The 15,954-nt window shown below is 45.8% G+C and overlaps 1 protein-coding gene and 1 non-coding gene across 3 annotated transcripts in view; both read left to right on the top strand.

Annotated features, from left to right (window-relative positions):
- Nucleotides 1–3,365: 3,365 nt before the first annotated feature.
- The window catches only part of TUFT1 (tuftelin 1), a 44,217-nt gene continuing 31,628 nt past the window's right edge, over nucleotides 3,366–15,954 (top strand). For both annotated transcript variants that reach the window (XM_088022908.1, XM_028088401.1), the window contains exon 1: nucleotides 3,366–3,475. In XM_088022908.1, the coding sequence (XP_087879034.1) occupies nucleotides 3,416–3,475 (60 nt within the window). In that variant the 5' untranslated portion in view covers nucleotides 3,366–3,415. The remainder of the gene's footprint in view (nucleotides 3,476–15,954) is intronic.
- On the top strand, nucleotides 6,488–6,592 carry LOC114197381 (U6 spliceosomal RNA). The gene has a single exon (XR_003606893.1). It is a non-coding gene; the product is annotated as a U6 spliceosomal RNA (small nuclear RNA).

The following is a 15,954-nucleotide window of genomic DNA, read 5'->3' as shown; positions in this document are numbered from 1 at the left end:
GCTGCCTGCCCTGGCCAGGCCTATTCTGCCCTGCCAAGCCTTGAATTCCTCATTCCTGGAAGGGGGGGACCCAATTATTCAGCCCTAAGACCGGAGGGGTGTGAGTGATGGTGATAAAAAGGGCATCGGCACTAAGCTGGTAAACAGGCTTTCCCTTTCCTCTGGAGGAGTGGGTATTTTAGGCCAACTGAACCCTTCCTTATCCTCCCTCACAGCAATAGGATGGTCAGCATATAGGCTGAGGGGGATGGAGCAGGATAGGAAGGGATAAGACATTGCCACGTATATAAAGCTTTATTTCTTTAGCCCTTAATCCTCAGGCTCAGGGAAATACCTTAGTGAATTTGCTCCCTTGACTCCTGCAGTGTGTTTTCCTCCCACTCTGGAGCAGGGTGAAGGGGACATTATGGGTAATGGACACACTGGGGTGGCTCTTGGATGCTCCTCTTTGCACAGTCATGGGACCCATATGTAGTCCCCACCCCTCTCCACTCCTATATATTTTGTCTTCCCCAAGCCGGGGGATCCAAGGGATCTGTTCTCCCCTTCCTAGCTTCACCACTCCTACCTTCCTTTCCTTTCAGTGCCTTAGGGTGAGGAGGTAAGGATGCTCTTCTTGCCTTCTCTACCTGCACATTCATACCTCTCCAAGGACCAGCCTTTCCCCAACCAGGGCCCTCAGCTTTCCCTGCTGCCCCAGTCTAGATAGAGAACTACTGGCTCCTCAGCTGATGAGCCCTTGGGGGATGGACTTTGCTAGGACCGTGATAAGGTGGTGGGGCTTGGCTCTGCTCAGGGTTTCCATCTTTCCTCCTCTCCTTCTGTGACTATGGATGTGTTTATAAGGGGGTTGCATCTGGGAATCCTGATAACTGTCTACACGAATTTGAAAAGCAAAGGTCTTTCTTGTGGCTTCTCTGACCCAGATGTGCCCAAGCTCAGTGGGGAACCAGGGGACCATCATCTCAGGAGCTTGGACCTGACACACGGCTTCCTGCCTAGGGCTAAAGACTGACTCTTGGTAGAAATGGGAAGAGGCAATGGAAGATTTATTCCTCCTTTGGGGTTTGGGGAGAGTCAAGCCCTGGTAGGGAGGAGGTAAGGGAGATGATTTACCTTTTTTTTCCCCCCCTATCTCTCTTTATTTATAAAATCATACTTTGTTTTTAGTTTCATGTACAATGCCCATAGGTACCTCTCTCTTCCTTCTGATTTACCTTTCTTATTTCCTAAGCAGGCTCTGTAAGGAGCCTGACGGAGGAAGAAGTCTGTTTTCACCAATGACTTGTAATTTCATGATTTTTTCTTTTAAATCTTCTATTCTGCAAATTAGAGATTTTCTCCCAAACCAACCCAAACTTGATTTTATTTTAAATTAAATATTAAAATTATCTATCTATACTGAAACCTTGCCTTCCCATTCTTTTCCGTGGCTTATTTGGAGGTCTGTTTTATGAAGAAATAATTTTATTTTTATTTTATTTTTTTTAGATTTTATTATGTTATTGTTAGTCACCATACAATACATCATTAGTTTTTGATGTGGTGATCCATGATCCATTGTTTTCGTATAACACCCAGTGCTCCATGCAGTATGTGCCCTCCTTAATACCCATCACCGGGCTAACCAATTCCCCCTCCCCCCTCCCCTCTAAAACCCTGTTTGTTTCTCAGAGTCCATAGTCTCCCATGGTTCATCTCTCCCTCCAATCCCCCCCCCCTTATTTTTCCCTTCCTTCTCCTAGTGGTCTCCATGCTATTCCTTATGTTGCACAAATAAGTGAAACCATATGATAATTGACTTTCTCTGCTTGACTGACTTCACTTAGCATAATCTCCTCCAGTCCCATCCATGTTGATGTAAAAGTTGGGTATTCATCCTTTCTGATGGCTGAGTAATATTCCATTGTATATATGGACCACATCTTCTTTATCCATTCATCTGTTGAAGGGCATCTCTGCCCTTTCCACAGTTTGGCGATTGTGGACATTGCTGCTATGAACATTGGGGTGCATATGGCCCTTCTTTTCACTACATCTGTGTCTTTGGGGTAAATACCCAGTAGTGCAATTGCTGGGTCATAGGGTATCTATTTTTAAATTTTTGAGGAAGCTCCACACTTTTCCAAAGTGGCTGTACCAACTTGCATCCCCACCAACAGTGTAAGAGGGTTCCCCTTTATGAAGAAACCATTTTAACTAGAGAACTTAGAGGCTAAAGCTGGGGTTTTCTTTGCCTCACTTTTTAGAGGCTCCTTACAGCTGATTAGATGGAACCTAGGGAACCAAGTGTTTATAGCACCTCCATTCTCTCCGAAACAACTTTCTGGGAACAGAAAGGCCAGTAAATGCTGTCTCTGAGGGTTAAAGGAGACAGAACTGGGTTTTACTCCCTTGGGGCACAGGGATATCCCCGGCATTCACCTCCCCTGTACAAAGACATTCATTCCCATCTGGAATGGGACCCAGTCCCTACCTGGAAGGTAGCAAAATTCCTGCTCTTGTGTTGCCTTGAAGAGGGAGCTAGCTGTTCATCAGAGCCTAATGCCAGATTCAGGGGCACTGCCCACTCAAGAGTGGGTCAGACCTCTTGCCTGCTTTCCATGTGGACACAGCCCAGTGGAGCAGCCAACCTGTAGAGAAAAATCGGGCTGGGAGTGACTCTATCCGTGGCCATCCTCTCCTGTGGGCCCTTAAGATGATAATCTGGGCTTGGGGAGCAGACGCCATTAGAGAAGTCGAGGCTCATCCTTTCTCAAGAATACAAAATCCTTTTAAGGCAACGTGTCCCGCCTCTCCCGACCATATAAGGGCAGCTTTGGTATAATAGCTTCTACAAAACAAGCCCCACCCAGAGCCAAGCTGGTTTGACTTTGGCCTGGGCCTCCTGCCAGGGCAGGGCACCTGTCAGACTGGCTTAGTCCAGTTTGAGTGAGTTGGCCTCTGGTGCCTGCATTTCTACCATGCTGAGTTCCTCAAAGGTGACCTATATACAGGGAGAGGAGAATGTAGGGAAGCTTTTTTCCAACTCATCCTCTAAGGGGCAGGCAGGGTGACTCTCTAACCAACACCGACCTTGGAGTTGAAAAGAGGGAACAGCAAGATTAACGAAGAATGTTTGAGACGCAACCACACGCCGGACAAAATTTCGGTTAAGTAGTCTGAGGTAGCCTCTGAGCCCCATTTTTATGTAAGTCTGAGCGAGCGCAGATGGGCGTGTTCTGATGCTTCTGGGTCACGCCCATCCCGCTCTTATGCTCACATTGGCGAACGGCATTCTTGGGGCGTGCCCAATCAGCAGTCCCCGCCCCCGACGCGCCTATACAAGGGGGCGGTTCCGCGCGCGCTTGCCTAGTAGGCGCCGGACCGCGGAGCGGGCGGTGGGCTTCCGCGCTGCGATCCCTGCGCGAATAAGATGAACGGGACGCGGAACTGGTGTACCTTGGTGGACGTGCACCCGGAGGGGCAGACCGTGGTAAGAGAGAGCGGCCGCGCAGCCTCCCCCGCCCGGTATTCTCGGTTTGCAGTTCCGTCCCTCCCGTGCCCTGCGCGGAGTTCGCTGACATCACCTGGGGCCGGCTTGGTGCCATCGGCTCCTCGCGGCGCTTCTCTTTCTCTTTTTCTACCTCCGCGTGGCTGGCAGTGGGGTCCTGGGGAGTTGCGGCAGGAAGGTTGTTTCGAGGCTCGGGGAGTCGGGGCATCCCTGCCCTCTGGGAGGACACTGCGGCTCCTGCCCGGACCCCGCGCGAGTATCCGGTGCGCGCTACTCAGGCGTCCTGTGAACAGTAGATTGGGTCGTAGGAGAAATGAGCTCCTAGAACGGGATCTCTGCTCTCTTTGTACTTCGGGTCTCCGACGGGGGAGATTAAGCTTTTCTGTGGGTCCTGGTGGTGTCAGAGGCCCTTCAAAGAACTTAATGGTGCTTTGGGTGGTCGGTAAGAAGACAAAGGGTAGAGAGTGAAATCCTAGGGCTTGGACCGAAGGGTGGGGCGGTAGGACTCCAGGTACACCGAGATTGGCCAGGAACTCCACTTTTCGCTGGGAGGAATGGGGCTGTCCGCTTGGGGGTCACCTCTCTGCTCGGATTTCTTCACCTTGCAGTTCTCCTGGCTCCCCTTCCCCCATGGGCCAGCAGGTAGCTTCCTGGGACGGTTTGTTCACTTTGTTTCCGGGTCCAGCTACCAAACCCCGTGCAAGTGGATGAAGGAGATGCCAGAAACCAGGCTGGAAAGGGAAGGGAAGTGACCCACGCGAGAGCTTCCGGACCTAGTGAGGGTGGGGGAGAGAGGGGCGCTCTCCAGCGCTAACACATCTGCTCTGCTCCCCTCACTCCTTGGCTCCCTGTCCTTGTTCTCCTCCCCACCCCAGGTGACCATATGGTTTTTCTCCTCCAGAGGCAGAGGGAGGTAACTTGTGGCTGACTGTTTCTAGGCTTTGCTGGGGAACTTGACCCAGAATGGGTGTGTACTGTTTCATCGATTTTCAAGCTATTGTGGGTGAGAGTGAAATGGGAGCCACGGTGATGGGGAGTTTGTATTCCTCCATTTCCCCTCCCTCCACTCTGTATGATTCCCTTCCTGGGTTCCAGTCTCAGCATGCCCCCTGGGGGAGCTAACCCAGCTGCACCCTGATTATGGCTCTTCAGAATAACTCAAAATAACTGGTAGAATAGTTTCTCCTTTCAAGTTTAGAGTACAGGTGATCACTTAATTCTGTTCACAGTCCCCTCTCCATGTCTGTCCAGTCTGAGTGTTTCTGCCCACATTACAGGTCTTGATACTGCCCAACCCACCACTCCCCCAGCAATGCAACTCTGAAGATAATAAAGAAACCCATCCTCTATGTCAGCCACAACACTTACTGTGTGCTCTTACTCACTATTTTGGAATGGTTGAGACAGGGAAAAGAGTATGAGGAAAATAAAGGAGAGGGGTGTTGGGCTTCTTTTTGTTGGCTGTAAAAAAGAGATCCAGAAGGGTCTTAAGACCAGTGTATTGGTACTGTTGAGAATGATTTGACATACTCTTCTGTCCCTTGATATTTTGTTGCCTCGTGGGGGAGAAAGAGTCAGTAGGAAAATAGTGAGCAAGGAATTCAGTCAGTATCCAGCCATGGATTAGTTTGAAGCTAATCAGAGACCTCTAGAACGAGGGGAGATAGAAATTCCCTTTATTCCTTCTTCCATAGACTGGACTTTAGAGGTATTTTACTTCAAACATGTGAATGAAATAAACATTGCTGGAATCTGTTCTTGGAGACATTCCTGAGCTGTTAAGGAGGGGGAGGAGGTGGTAAACAATCAATCAGGCGATAGACTTTGTCCCCGGATTCCTGTCCTCTGAGCCAGCCTGAAGATAGAATTTATGGCTCTGGACAGTCCCCAGGAAGCTGTAGTATATTCACACCATCGAGTGAGTGCTCAGTGCATGCTCAGAGTGAGTGAATGAATATGTAAATGAACAGATGTTTCTCCTTGGTGTCAGTAGTGTAGACAATTTAACTGACTAGTGTGTCCTAGTGGGAGTGAGGACCCTGGGACTCTGTTGGTGTTTCCCTGCTGGCCAGGCTGTGTGTGTTGGTGCATCACGCTTGGATGTGGAAATACGGCTAATACCTCTCTGGCTTATTTTTATTGTTGGAGGCAGATGCAGCAGGTACGGTGAGCCAATGTTTTTCATACTGCAGATCATCACTACCAGTGGGTCTGAAGTCAACTTAGTGGGTTAGAACCCTAGCATTAGAAAAGAAATGGATTCTGATTATATGACATTCTGGACTAGGCAAAACTGTGGAGATAATAAAGAGATCAGTGGTTGCCAGGAATTTTGAGGGGAGAGGAATAGAGCACAGAGGATTTTCTTTTTGTCCTAACCCACAGAATGCACATTATTCACCTTACTTGAGTGAACCTTAAGGGGAACCATGGGCTTTGGGTGATAATGATGTGTCAGTGTAGGTTCATTCCTGGTAACAAATGTGCTGTTCTGGTGAGTGATATAGGTAATGGAGAAAGCTATGCCTTTGTGGGGATAGGGAGTATATGAGAAATCTCTGTACCCTCCTGTCAATTTTGTTATAAATCTAAAACTGCTCTAAACAAAATAAAGTCTTCAAAACAAAAGAAATAGAATTAGCACTATCACAGTGTTAGGGTGGACATTTTTAGCAAAAGTTTTGTTTCAGTTATGTGTATGTATACATAATATGTGTGTGTGTGTGTGTGTGTGTGTGCGCGCGCTTACTAGATCTTGAGGTAAAATTTTTTAGGTCAGAGGAGTTTGCAAGCCACTGTAGTAAGTTATAATGGCAAATAGAAGCACAAACAAACCTCAAACATTTTTATTAGACATTCCCGTCAAGTTCCTTTGGTAATAAGCAGCAGAGAGGGACTCTAGCTAACTTAAGCAGAAGAGGAATTTATTAGAAGGAAACGGGCAGTCACAGAATGTAAGAGAAAGCTTAAAAAAAAAAAGTGCGAACCAAGGCTGTTCGCATTGGCAGCACATGTACTAAAATTGAACCGATATGGAGAAGATTAGCATGGTCCCTGTGCCAGGGTACCATACAAAGTTGTGAAGTGTTCTGTTTTTCAGTGGTGTTATAATAGCAGTCAGTGGTGACAGCTGGTAGCTACGTTGGTGAACATAGCATAACTATAGACTTGTCACAGCACTGTGTGGCATACCTGAGACTAATGTAACATTGTGTCAACTGTACTTCAATTAAAAAAAAGGGTGAACCAGGAGAGTCTGGGATCTGGCTAAATGGAAGGAACTAATGGAGGGTTTCTATATCTGGGTGAATTGGTTCCAGGTGTTTTTGCCATTCTGTTCAAGATTCCAAGGAGAGGGTGTCATTGGCCCCTCACCCACTTTGGCCAGGGCGATATGCGGTTCCTTGATGGATAGGCCCACCAGATTATCCTATAAAGAAGGGAGATTGTGCAAAGCCAAACCCAAGTGCTGTTACTGGTAGAGGAAGATGGAAGCTGTGTGGCAAAAGCAACAGAAGTTCACTACATTAGACTTTGGTTTGAATGATCTGTTTCTTTCTTTTTAAATTTTTTTTTTTTTTTAATTAAGTAGGCTCGGTTGCCTGGGTGCCTCAGTCATTAGGCATCTGCCTTTGGCTCGGGTCATGATCCCAGGGTCCTGGGATCGAGTCCCACATCAGCCTCCCTGCTCAGTGTGGAGCCTGCTTCTCCCTCTCCCACTCCCCCTGCTTGTGTTCCTGCTCTCGCTCTCTCTCTCTCTCTCTCTGTCAAATAAATAAATAAAATCTTAAAAAAAAATTAAATACGCTCCATACCCAGTGTGGGCTTGAACTCACAACCCTGAGATCAAGAGTTGCATGTTCCACTGACTGAGCCAGCCAGGCACTCCTCTTCCTTCCTTCCTTCCTTCTTCCTTCCTTAGGCACTTCTTTCAGATTTTATTTATTTATTTATTTATTTATTTATTTATTTATTTATTTATTTATTTATTGAGAGCACAAGTGGAGGCAAAGGGGCAGAGAGAATCTCAAGCAGACTCCACGCTCAATGCAGAGCCCGACTTGGGACTCGATCCCAGGACCCTGAGATCATGACCTGAGCCGAAGTCAGATGACTGAACCACCCAGGTGCCTCTTTCCTCCCTTCCTTCCTTCCTTCCTTCCTTTTCTCTTTCTTTTCCTTCTTTCTGTCTTTCTTTCTTTCTTTCTTTCTTTCTTTCTTTCTTTCTTTCTTTCTTTCTTTCTTTCTTTCTTCTTTCTTTCTTTCTTTCTTTCTTTCTTTCTTTCTTTCTTTCTTTCTCTCTCTCTCCCTCCCCCTTCCTTCCTTCCTTCTCTCCCACTCTTTCTTTCTTTCAAGATTTTATTTTATTTATTTATTATTTTTAAAGATTTTATTTATTTATTTGAGAGAGAGAGAGAAACAGCACGAGAGGGGAGAGGGTCAGAGGGAGAAGCAGGCTCCCCGCCAAGCTGGGAGCCCGATGTGGGACTCGATCCCAGGACTCCGGGATCATGACCTGAGCCGAAGGCAGTCGATTAACCAACTGAGCCACCCAGGCGCCCTCAAGATTTTATTTATATGAGAGAGCACGCGCGCCAGTATGAGCAAGGGGGTGAGGGCAGAGGGAGAAGCTAACTCCATGCTGAGCTTGGGGCCCAATGTGGGGCTTGATTCCAGAACCCTGAGATCATGACCTGAGCCGAAGTCAGACGCATAATTGACTGAGCCACCCAGGCACCCCTCTTTTTTCTTTATAAATCATTTTTCAATCAAAGGAATATATGTGCCTGATTTTTTATCAAAAGGCTTTTTAAAAGAAACTAGCAAGCAGTTTCCTACCCCAAGCCCTGCCCCATGGGAGAGACCACTTTCAACTCTTAGCACTTTTGTCTGGTATTTACCCCCATGTTTCTAAATAATATGCTTAGAGTGATACTTCTTGATTTATCAGTTTCAGACATCTGTTGACTTCCTGCTGTAGGAATTATAGGAATGTTTATACTCCCACCCCATATGTACTCTCTTTCCCTTCTCCCATCCTCCTAGTATATTTACATCACAATTTTTGGCTAAACTATGATTTCTGTTAATAACATTGTGGTTAAGAGCCCAGTCCTGGGAATCTGACCCTACAGTGGGACTGTAGTCAAGGCTTTGAGGTTTCCTTTGCCTAAGATGATTTCAGTAAATTACTTAATCTTTTCTGTCTTAGTTTCCTCATCTATAAAACAGGGATAATAATTGCACCCTTCTAAGGTTGTTGTGAGGATTAAATAAAATAATGTATGTGAAATATTAAGCACAGTGCTTGGAACATGGTAAGTGCTCAATGTTAGCTGTTATTTTCTGTTTGTTCTACTTATTGGCTTAGATGAGACTGTTTTAGCTTCTTGTGAGACCCTGCCCAAGGGATGGAGGAAGAGTCTGGGAACTCTGGTCTGGTCAAGGTTTGCTCCTTCTCATTATGTTCACATTTATGCTTATCTGTTCCTTTCCCCTTGCCTCTGCCATTGGAGGATCTTGAGGATGAGAAGGGGCCTGTAGTAGGCCCAGAGTAACCTTTGCTAGTACCAGCTCAGCCAGGACTGGTCTTAGAGGAGTGATGGTCAGGATTCATATTTTAGTATCCTGCTCTAGGCCGCTTTCCTCTTCCTCCTTTTTCTGACTCATGGCCTAGGCAGCTGATGTCCCATGATGCTCTGGGCTCTTTGGTAAGATGATTCCCTTTATGTAATCTATCAGTGTTACCCTTCCTCAGAATATTTACATTTTTTTTTAAAGATTTTATTTATTTATTCATGAGAGACAGAGAGAGAGAGAGAGGCAGAGGGAGAAGCAGGCTCCCCACTGAGCAGGAGCCTGATGCAGGACTCGATCCCAGGACTCTGGGATCATGACCTGAGCCGAAGGTAGATGCTTAACCATCTGAGCCACCCAGGTGCCCAATATTTACATTTTTTAATCTCTAATTTTTTTGTCTTTGTAAAATTTTATTTTATTAAAGATTTTATTTATTTATTTGACAGAGAGTGAGAGAGCACAAGCAGGGGGAGCAGCAGACTCCCCACTGAGCAGGGAGCCTGATATGGGGCTCTATCCTAGGACCCGGAGATCATGACCTGAGCTGAAGGCAGACGCTTAACTGACTGAGCCACCCAGGCACCCCTCTAATTTTTTTTGTTTTGATCATTCTTGGCCAGAGAGTTTCTCTCAACAACGCCTGGGTGGATTTGGAATTTTTTCATCAACCTACAGCTTGAACCTTTGTCTTTACCCTGGAACAGGTGTTTTTCCTTTAGGATCTCAGAAGCTGAATTAGTTTAATACCAAGTCTTTCCCGAGCTCCATTCTTCAAAAAAAATTTTTTTTGGGGGTGGTGCCTGGGTGGCTCAGTCGGTTAAGCATCTGCTTTGGCTCTGTTTATGATCCCCAGGTCCTGGGATCAAGTCCCTTGTCGGGCTCCCTGCTCAGTGGGGAGTCTGCTTCTCCCTCTCCCTGCCTCCCCCAACTTGTGCTCTCTCTCTCTCAAATAAATAAATAAAATCTTTAAAAAAATTAAAAAAAATTTTAACTAAAGCTATGATTTATTGAAGGTTTACTGTGGGCCTAATTTTTCTGTAACTACTTTAATGAGCTATACTTCATAGACTGCACAGATAACCCATTTGAAACGTACAATTCAGTGGCTTTTAGTGTAGTCACTGAGTTGTATAGTCATCAACACAATCAATTTTAGAACATTTTCTCTAGCCATAAAGAAATCCTGATCCATTAGCAGTCAATCCTCATTTTCTCTTACCACCCCCAGCCCTAGACACCTGCTAGTCTTTCTCTGCGATTTCCTGTTCTAGGCATTTTATGTAAATGTAATCATATAATATGTGATCCTTTGTGACTGGCTTCTTTCAGTTAGCATGATGTTTTTATGGTTGATCCATGTTGTAACATGAATCAGTACTTCATTCCATTTTATTTTATTTTGTTTTTTGAAGATTTTATTTATTTGAGAGAGAACGTGAGAGCACAAGTGGAGGAGGGAGGAGTAGGGGCAGAGGGAGAGGTATAAGCAGTCTCCCTGCTGAGCAGGGAGAAAGACAGACTGACTGGGACTGACCTGGGGCTTGTTCCCAGGACCCTGGGATCATGACCTGAGCCGAAGGCAGACGCTTAACGACTGAGCCACCCAGGCGCCCCTGGACCTATATTTTAATTTCTTTTGGAGAGATAAACCTAGGAGCGGATTGCTGGGTCAGAATATCTTTATTTTGAAAGAGGATTCCTCTGGAGTCATTGGTACTCCAGAGGAATGAATGAATTCCAAAATGCTGACAGCACTGGCTCTGTGACCCCGGGGCGGGGAAGAAACTCCTGGGCAGAGGGACCTTTCAAGTTTGGTGACTGCCTGTTCCTTCCACTCAGGACACCTGTTCCCAGCTCAGCCCATAAATTCCTCCTCATACCACTCCGTCTCCCCCATCCATTACCAGATTCTTACTTTCTAGAGTACTACAGCTGATGTCTCCAAGCCTGCCAGGAAGCTGGGGAATCCTGAGCTCTGCCAGAGGATCTGGGATAGGAGGCTTAGCCAATCACCTGGCATTTGGCGCCATATTTTTCTGGGGTGGGGGATGGGGTGTTCACCCAGATGGTTTCGGTTCCAGACACATATACTCAGCAGGTGAGACGAGCTTCCCCGCCTGCGGGTAATTATGGTACATGCCTCTTTGGGTCACAATGCAGAGTCTTGTGAAATGCTTTTGTTTCTTAGGGGTGGGGAGGTTTAGTTAGGGGAATAGGTATGTGCCAGGGAGACTGGTGGCCTAGATTTAAGCCTGGCCAGCAGGGGCAGGTAGAGGAGAAGAAAATAGAGGGTATGATGGAGATGGGTAGATGAAGGAAGAAAAAGGAAATGATTTTCTAGGGTCTGGGGGCACAAAAGTAAAAAATGACAAAATGACAAGAGAGAGGAGGGAGCACTGCCCCTCCATCCCAGGCTGACTGAGCACCTGGCGGGTTTCCTGGAGAGCGACTAGCTCAGCAAAAAGGTGTCTCCTTGAGAGTTGAGCATTCAGGAGCCCACCTCCCTCCTTTTTTTTTTTTTAAATTTTTATTTATTTTTTATTTTTTATTTTTTTTTAAAGATTTTATTTATTTATTTGAGAGAGAGAGAATGAGAGATAGAGGGCACGAGAGGGAAGAGGGTCAGAGGGAGAAGCAGACTCCCTGCTTAGCAGGGAGCCCGACATGGGACTCGATCCCGGGACTCCAGGATCATGACCTGAGCCGAAGGCAGTTGCTTAACCAACTGAGCCACCCAGGCGCCCCTATTTATTTACTTTTTAAAGATTTTATTTATTTATTTGAGAGAGAGAATGAGAGATAGAGAGCACGAGAGGGAAGAGGGTCAGAGGGAGAACAGACTCCCTGCCAAGCAGAGAGCCTGATGCGGGACTCGATCCTGGAACTCCAGGATCATGACCTGAGCTGAAGGCAGTCGCTTAACCAACTGAGCCATCCAGGCGCCCCCTCCTTTTTTTTTTTTTAAACAAAATTCACATTTTATTTAGGTTGAAATAAACTATACAAGATTGATGTTCTTCACCAAAAATTACAGCAATATTTTCTATATTATTCCTAAATAAACCACAAAACACTTATTTTTGTAGGTTTTCCAGGTTTTATTTAAAAATCAAGACGAGGCAGTAGATATACTCATGGAAAAAGACAGAGGAAAACAGACAAATCAGTTGTCAACATCCATGGCCTCTGATCCTGTCTTGACCATGAACTGAGGTTTTCACGCCCACCTCCCTGCTTATACACACTCACTGTTAGGCCTCTTCTGCCCTGGCGGTTCCCTGTGCCAGGTCTCCAGGTGATGAGAAAGGCTGCCCCATTTAGGGTGCCACCCTAAATCCTTTTTCTCATTTCACCTCCCAATCACCCCGGTCAGCCCTCTGCACAGTGCTTGTCCAGCCCATGCCTCTGGGCAGGTAGCCAGACAAAAAGCAGACACCTGTTTAGTTGGCTAATCTGTGGGGAGGAGCGGAATAATTCTTTGTGTCATACTTGACAAAGGGCCATCTCCGGCCTAGAGAGCCCAGTAGAAGGCAGAACCAAGGCTGCCCAAAACCTGAGAGTGGAGTGGCAGCCAAGAGAGGGTAAGCCCAAGCACCCTGTCTGGCCCTCTTTGACTTTATTGGGGCTTTCCTTGTGCTGGCCTCTTGGGAGCCAGTGTTTCAAGTGGCTGGCTATTCCCATTTCTCAGGGGATAGGACTGAGGGACAGAGTGATGGAGGAATGGGTTATAGAGTGAAGATGAATTAAGGATGCTGGCTTCCAGCTCAGGGACAATCTCTATTGCCCTTACTTCTTCTTAGAAAGACACTTGACCCTCACCTGCCACCCATGCTCATGGCCCCCATAGCAGCCTGGGTAGTAGGAGCAAGGGAAACAGAATTTCCTATAGATCTGTCCCCTATCACATGAGCCTGGGGTGTGAGAACCTCTGGGGCCTCGCTCTTTATCTCCCTATCGTTTCTCCACAGCGTTTTGATCTCTAACCCCTCAGCTATGTGTTTATCCCCTCCCCGCTCTGAGGAGTGACTCACAGCTGGAGATCTGTTTGAACAGAAGCGAGAGGCTGCCTGTAATTTGGAGGTGGCTGGGCTTCTCCCCAAGAATGTTTATGTGGTTAGAGGCTGCTTACCTTGTGATTAGCTGCTTCTTTTTCCCTAGAGAAGGCTCTGCTTCTTATCTTGCCTTTCAGAGAGTGCCCAGTGGGACTTCCCTGCTAGACATTTTGGGGTATTCCTAAAGCTCCCTGGAACCTTCTCATAGCCCTGAGATCACTCCAGCTCCAGAAAACAGCTAATGGCACCAAGCAGAGTTGGGCCTGGGTTTCCCTCCTTAGCTCTGGGCTGGGGTTGTGGGTTGAGGTTCATGGCCTTGCAGACTGGATTCTCTTGTTCTGGAGGCTGAGGTGGCAGAGAGAACCCTAGATTTGTTCACAGGCTTCATTTAGACAATTTGGCTCACCCACCCTCCTCCCCGTGTCTTCCCAGAGCTCCTTGGGAAAGTAATGCTCTCTCACCTTTGTGAAGTGATTTATGGTTCGCAAAGCACTTTCACACTATCCTACATCTCTGCCTGTCCTGCGTTAAATGTAGGCAGGGTACCTATTATCACTACCATTTTGCAGATAGAAAACAGGCCCTGAGAGATAAAGTGATTTGCTCAAGGATTAATAGGTGTCAGTTTGGCTCAGACCCCACCTCCAACTCCAAGTTTAGCACTTTTTCTTTCCTTCTTTTAATTTAGATATTTTACTAGACCAGTGCTGCACAAACACATTTTTGTTGCTAAAGTTTAAAACACTGTAGAAGCATGGACTGAAAGTCCCTTTACTCCTTTGTCCTTCTCCTGTTTAATGTGTATAAAATCAGTGCTTTTCCCATGTGCTTACATGCTAGAAATGCCCTGTGGTATGGTGGTTGGGAACACTGACTCTAGAGCTACAGGACCTGGGTTTGAATCCCGGCTCTGACCCTTGCTAGTTATATGGCCATGGGCAAGATACTTAATGTCTGTGCCTTGGTTTTCTCATCTATAAAATAAGGATATTGATAATAATATTTACCATATAGTATTATTATGAGGATTAAATGAGTTAATGTATATAAAGCACTTAGAACAGAGCCCAGTAGGGCTCAGCACATAGTAATTGCTATATATAGGATTTGGCAATTACTATAAACACATATATATGTACTTAAATAAATAGAAAGTCATTTTTTTATGAATTAGTGCCTTGCTTTTTTCCTGCTTTATCTTGGAGATCATTTTCTGTCAGTTCACAGAAGTTTATTTTTTTTCTAAAGATTTTATTTATTTATTTGACAGAGCGAGACACAGTGAGAGAGGGAACATGAGCAGGGGAAATGTGAGAGGGAGAAGCAGGCTTCCCGCTGAGCAGGGAGCCCGATGCGGGGCTCGATCCCAGGACCCCGGGATCATGACCTGAGCCAAAGGCAGACGTTTAACGACTGAGCCACCCAGGCATCCCCAGAAGTTTATTTATCAGCAGTGTAGTATTCCATAGTGCAGATGATAACATACTTCATTCACTCACCTGCTAGAGGATAGTTAGGCTGTTCCCAGTTTGTAACTATTGTAAACAGTACTGCCGTCAACAGTTTTAGACATGTATTTTTGGGCAAATGTGTGTGGGTTTTCATAAGGCATATTCCTAAAAGTGGAATTACTGGGTCAAAAGGTTTACAAAATGTGCAAATACTTTTTATTAATATTGCCAGATTCCCAAAATACTTGTATAAACTTACACTCTCTAACAATATATGAGATTACTCTTTCTTCCTGCACCCTCACCAATCCTGGATATTATCAGTATCTTTTTTTTTTTTTAAAGATTATTTATTTATTTATTTATTTATTTGACAGAGAAAGAGACAGAGCAGGAACACAAGCAGGGGAGCGGGAGAGGGAGAAGCAGGCTTCCTGCCGAGCAGGGAGCCCAATGCGGGGCTCGATCCCAGGACCCTGGGATCATGACCTGACCCGAAGGCAGACGCTTAACAACTGAGCCACCCAGGTGCCCCAGTATCTTTTTTTTTTTTTTTTTAAGATTTTAGGTATTTATTTTGTAAGAGAGAGAGCATAAGCGAAGGGGAGGGGCAAAGAGAGAGGGAGAAGCAGACTCCCTGCTGAGCAGGGAGCCCGACTCAGGGCTGGATCCCAGGATCCTGGATCATGACCTGAGCTGAAGGCAGATGCTTAACCAACTGAGCCACCCAGGTGCCCCAGTATCTTTAATATTTGCCAATTTGTTGGTCTACAAATGCTATTTTTGCAGGATTTACATGAGGAAAAGTCCATTGCTTTACTGAGGGCAAGAAATAAGGCTTGTGTGTATGGGAAGTTTTAAAGCATAGCAATAAAATGGACAGCTGTGCACTGAACACTCAGCTTAAGAAATAGAACATTACCAATCTTTTTGAAGCCCCTGGGGTCCTTCCTAGTTCATAACCCTCTTCTTCCTCCACAGAAGTGATCACTGACTCGAATTTTGTGTTTATTTCCTTGCTCTTTATTATACTTTTCCTACATGGACAAGTGATATAGTGCTTGAGTTTGCATGTTTTGAACTTTATATTCATGATATTATCCATATTCTCTAGCTTGTTTTTTTAAAAAAATAATTAAAGTAATCTCTACACCCAATGTGGGGCTTAAACTCATGACCCTGAGATCAAGACTCGCATGGTTGTCCGACTGAGCCAGCCAGGTCCCCCTTCTATAGCTTGCTTTTAAACTTACCATTAATTTGGAGAGTCACTCATATCGATACTAATTCAGTTATTTTCACAGATGAATACTAGCTCATTGTACTCATATGCCAGAGTTTATTCACCCATTTTCTTGTCAGCGGACCATCCGGGCTG

Source organism: Eumetopias jubatus, unplaced genomic scaffold (genome assembly GCF_037043125.1).
Source record: "Eumetopias jubatus isolate StellerSeaLion01/CBP00866 unplaced genomic scaffold, mEumJub1_p1.0 scaffold_4, whole genome shotgun sequence".
NCBI classification, from domain to species: Eukaryota; Metazoa; Chordata; class Mammalia; order Carnivora; family Otariidae; genus Eumetopias; species Eumetopias jubatus.
Note: the sequence above shows the minus strand (reverse complement) of the source record. Positions and strands in the feature narration are given on the sequence as shown.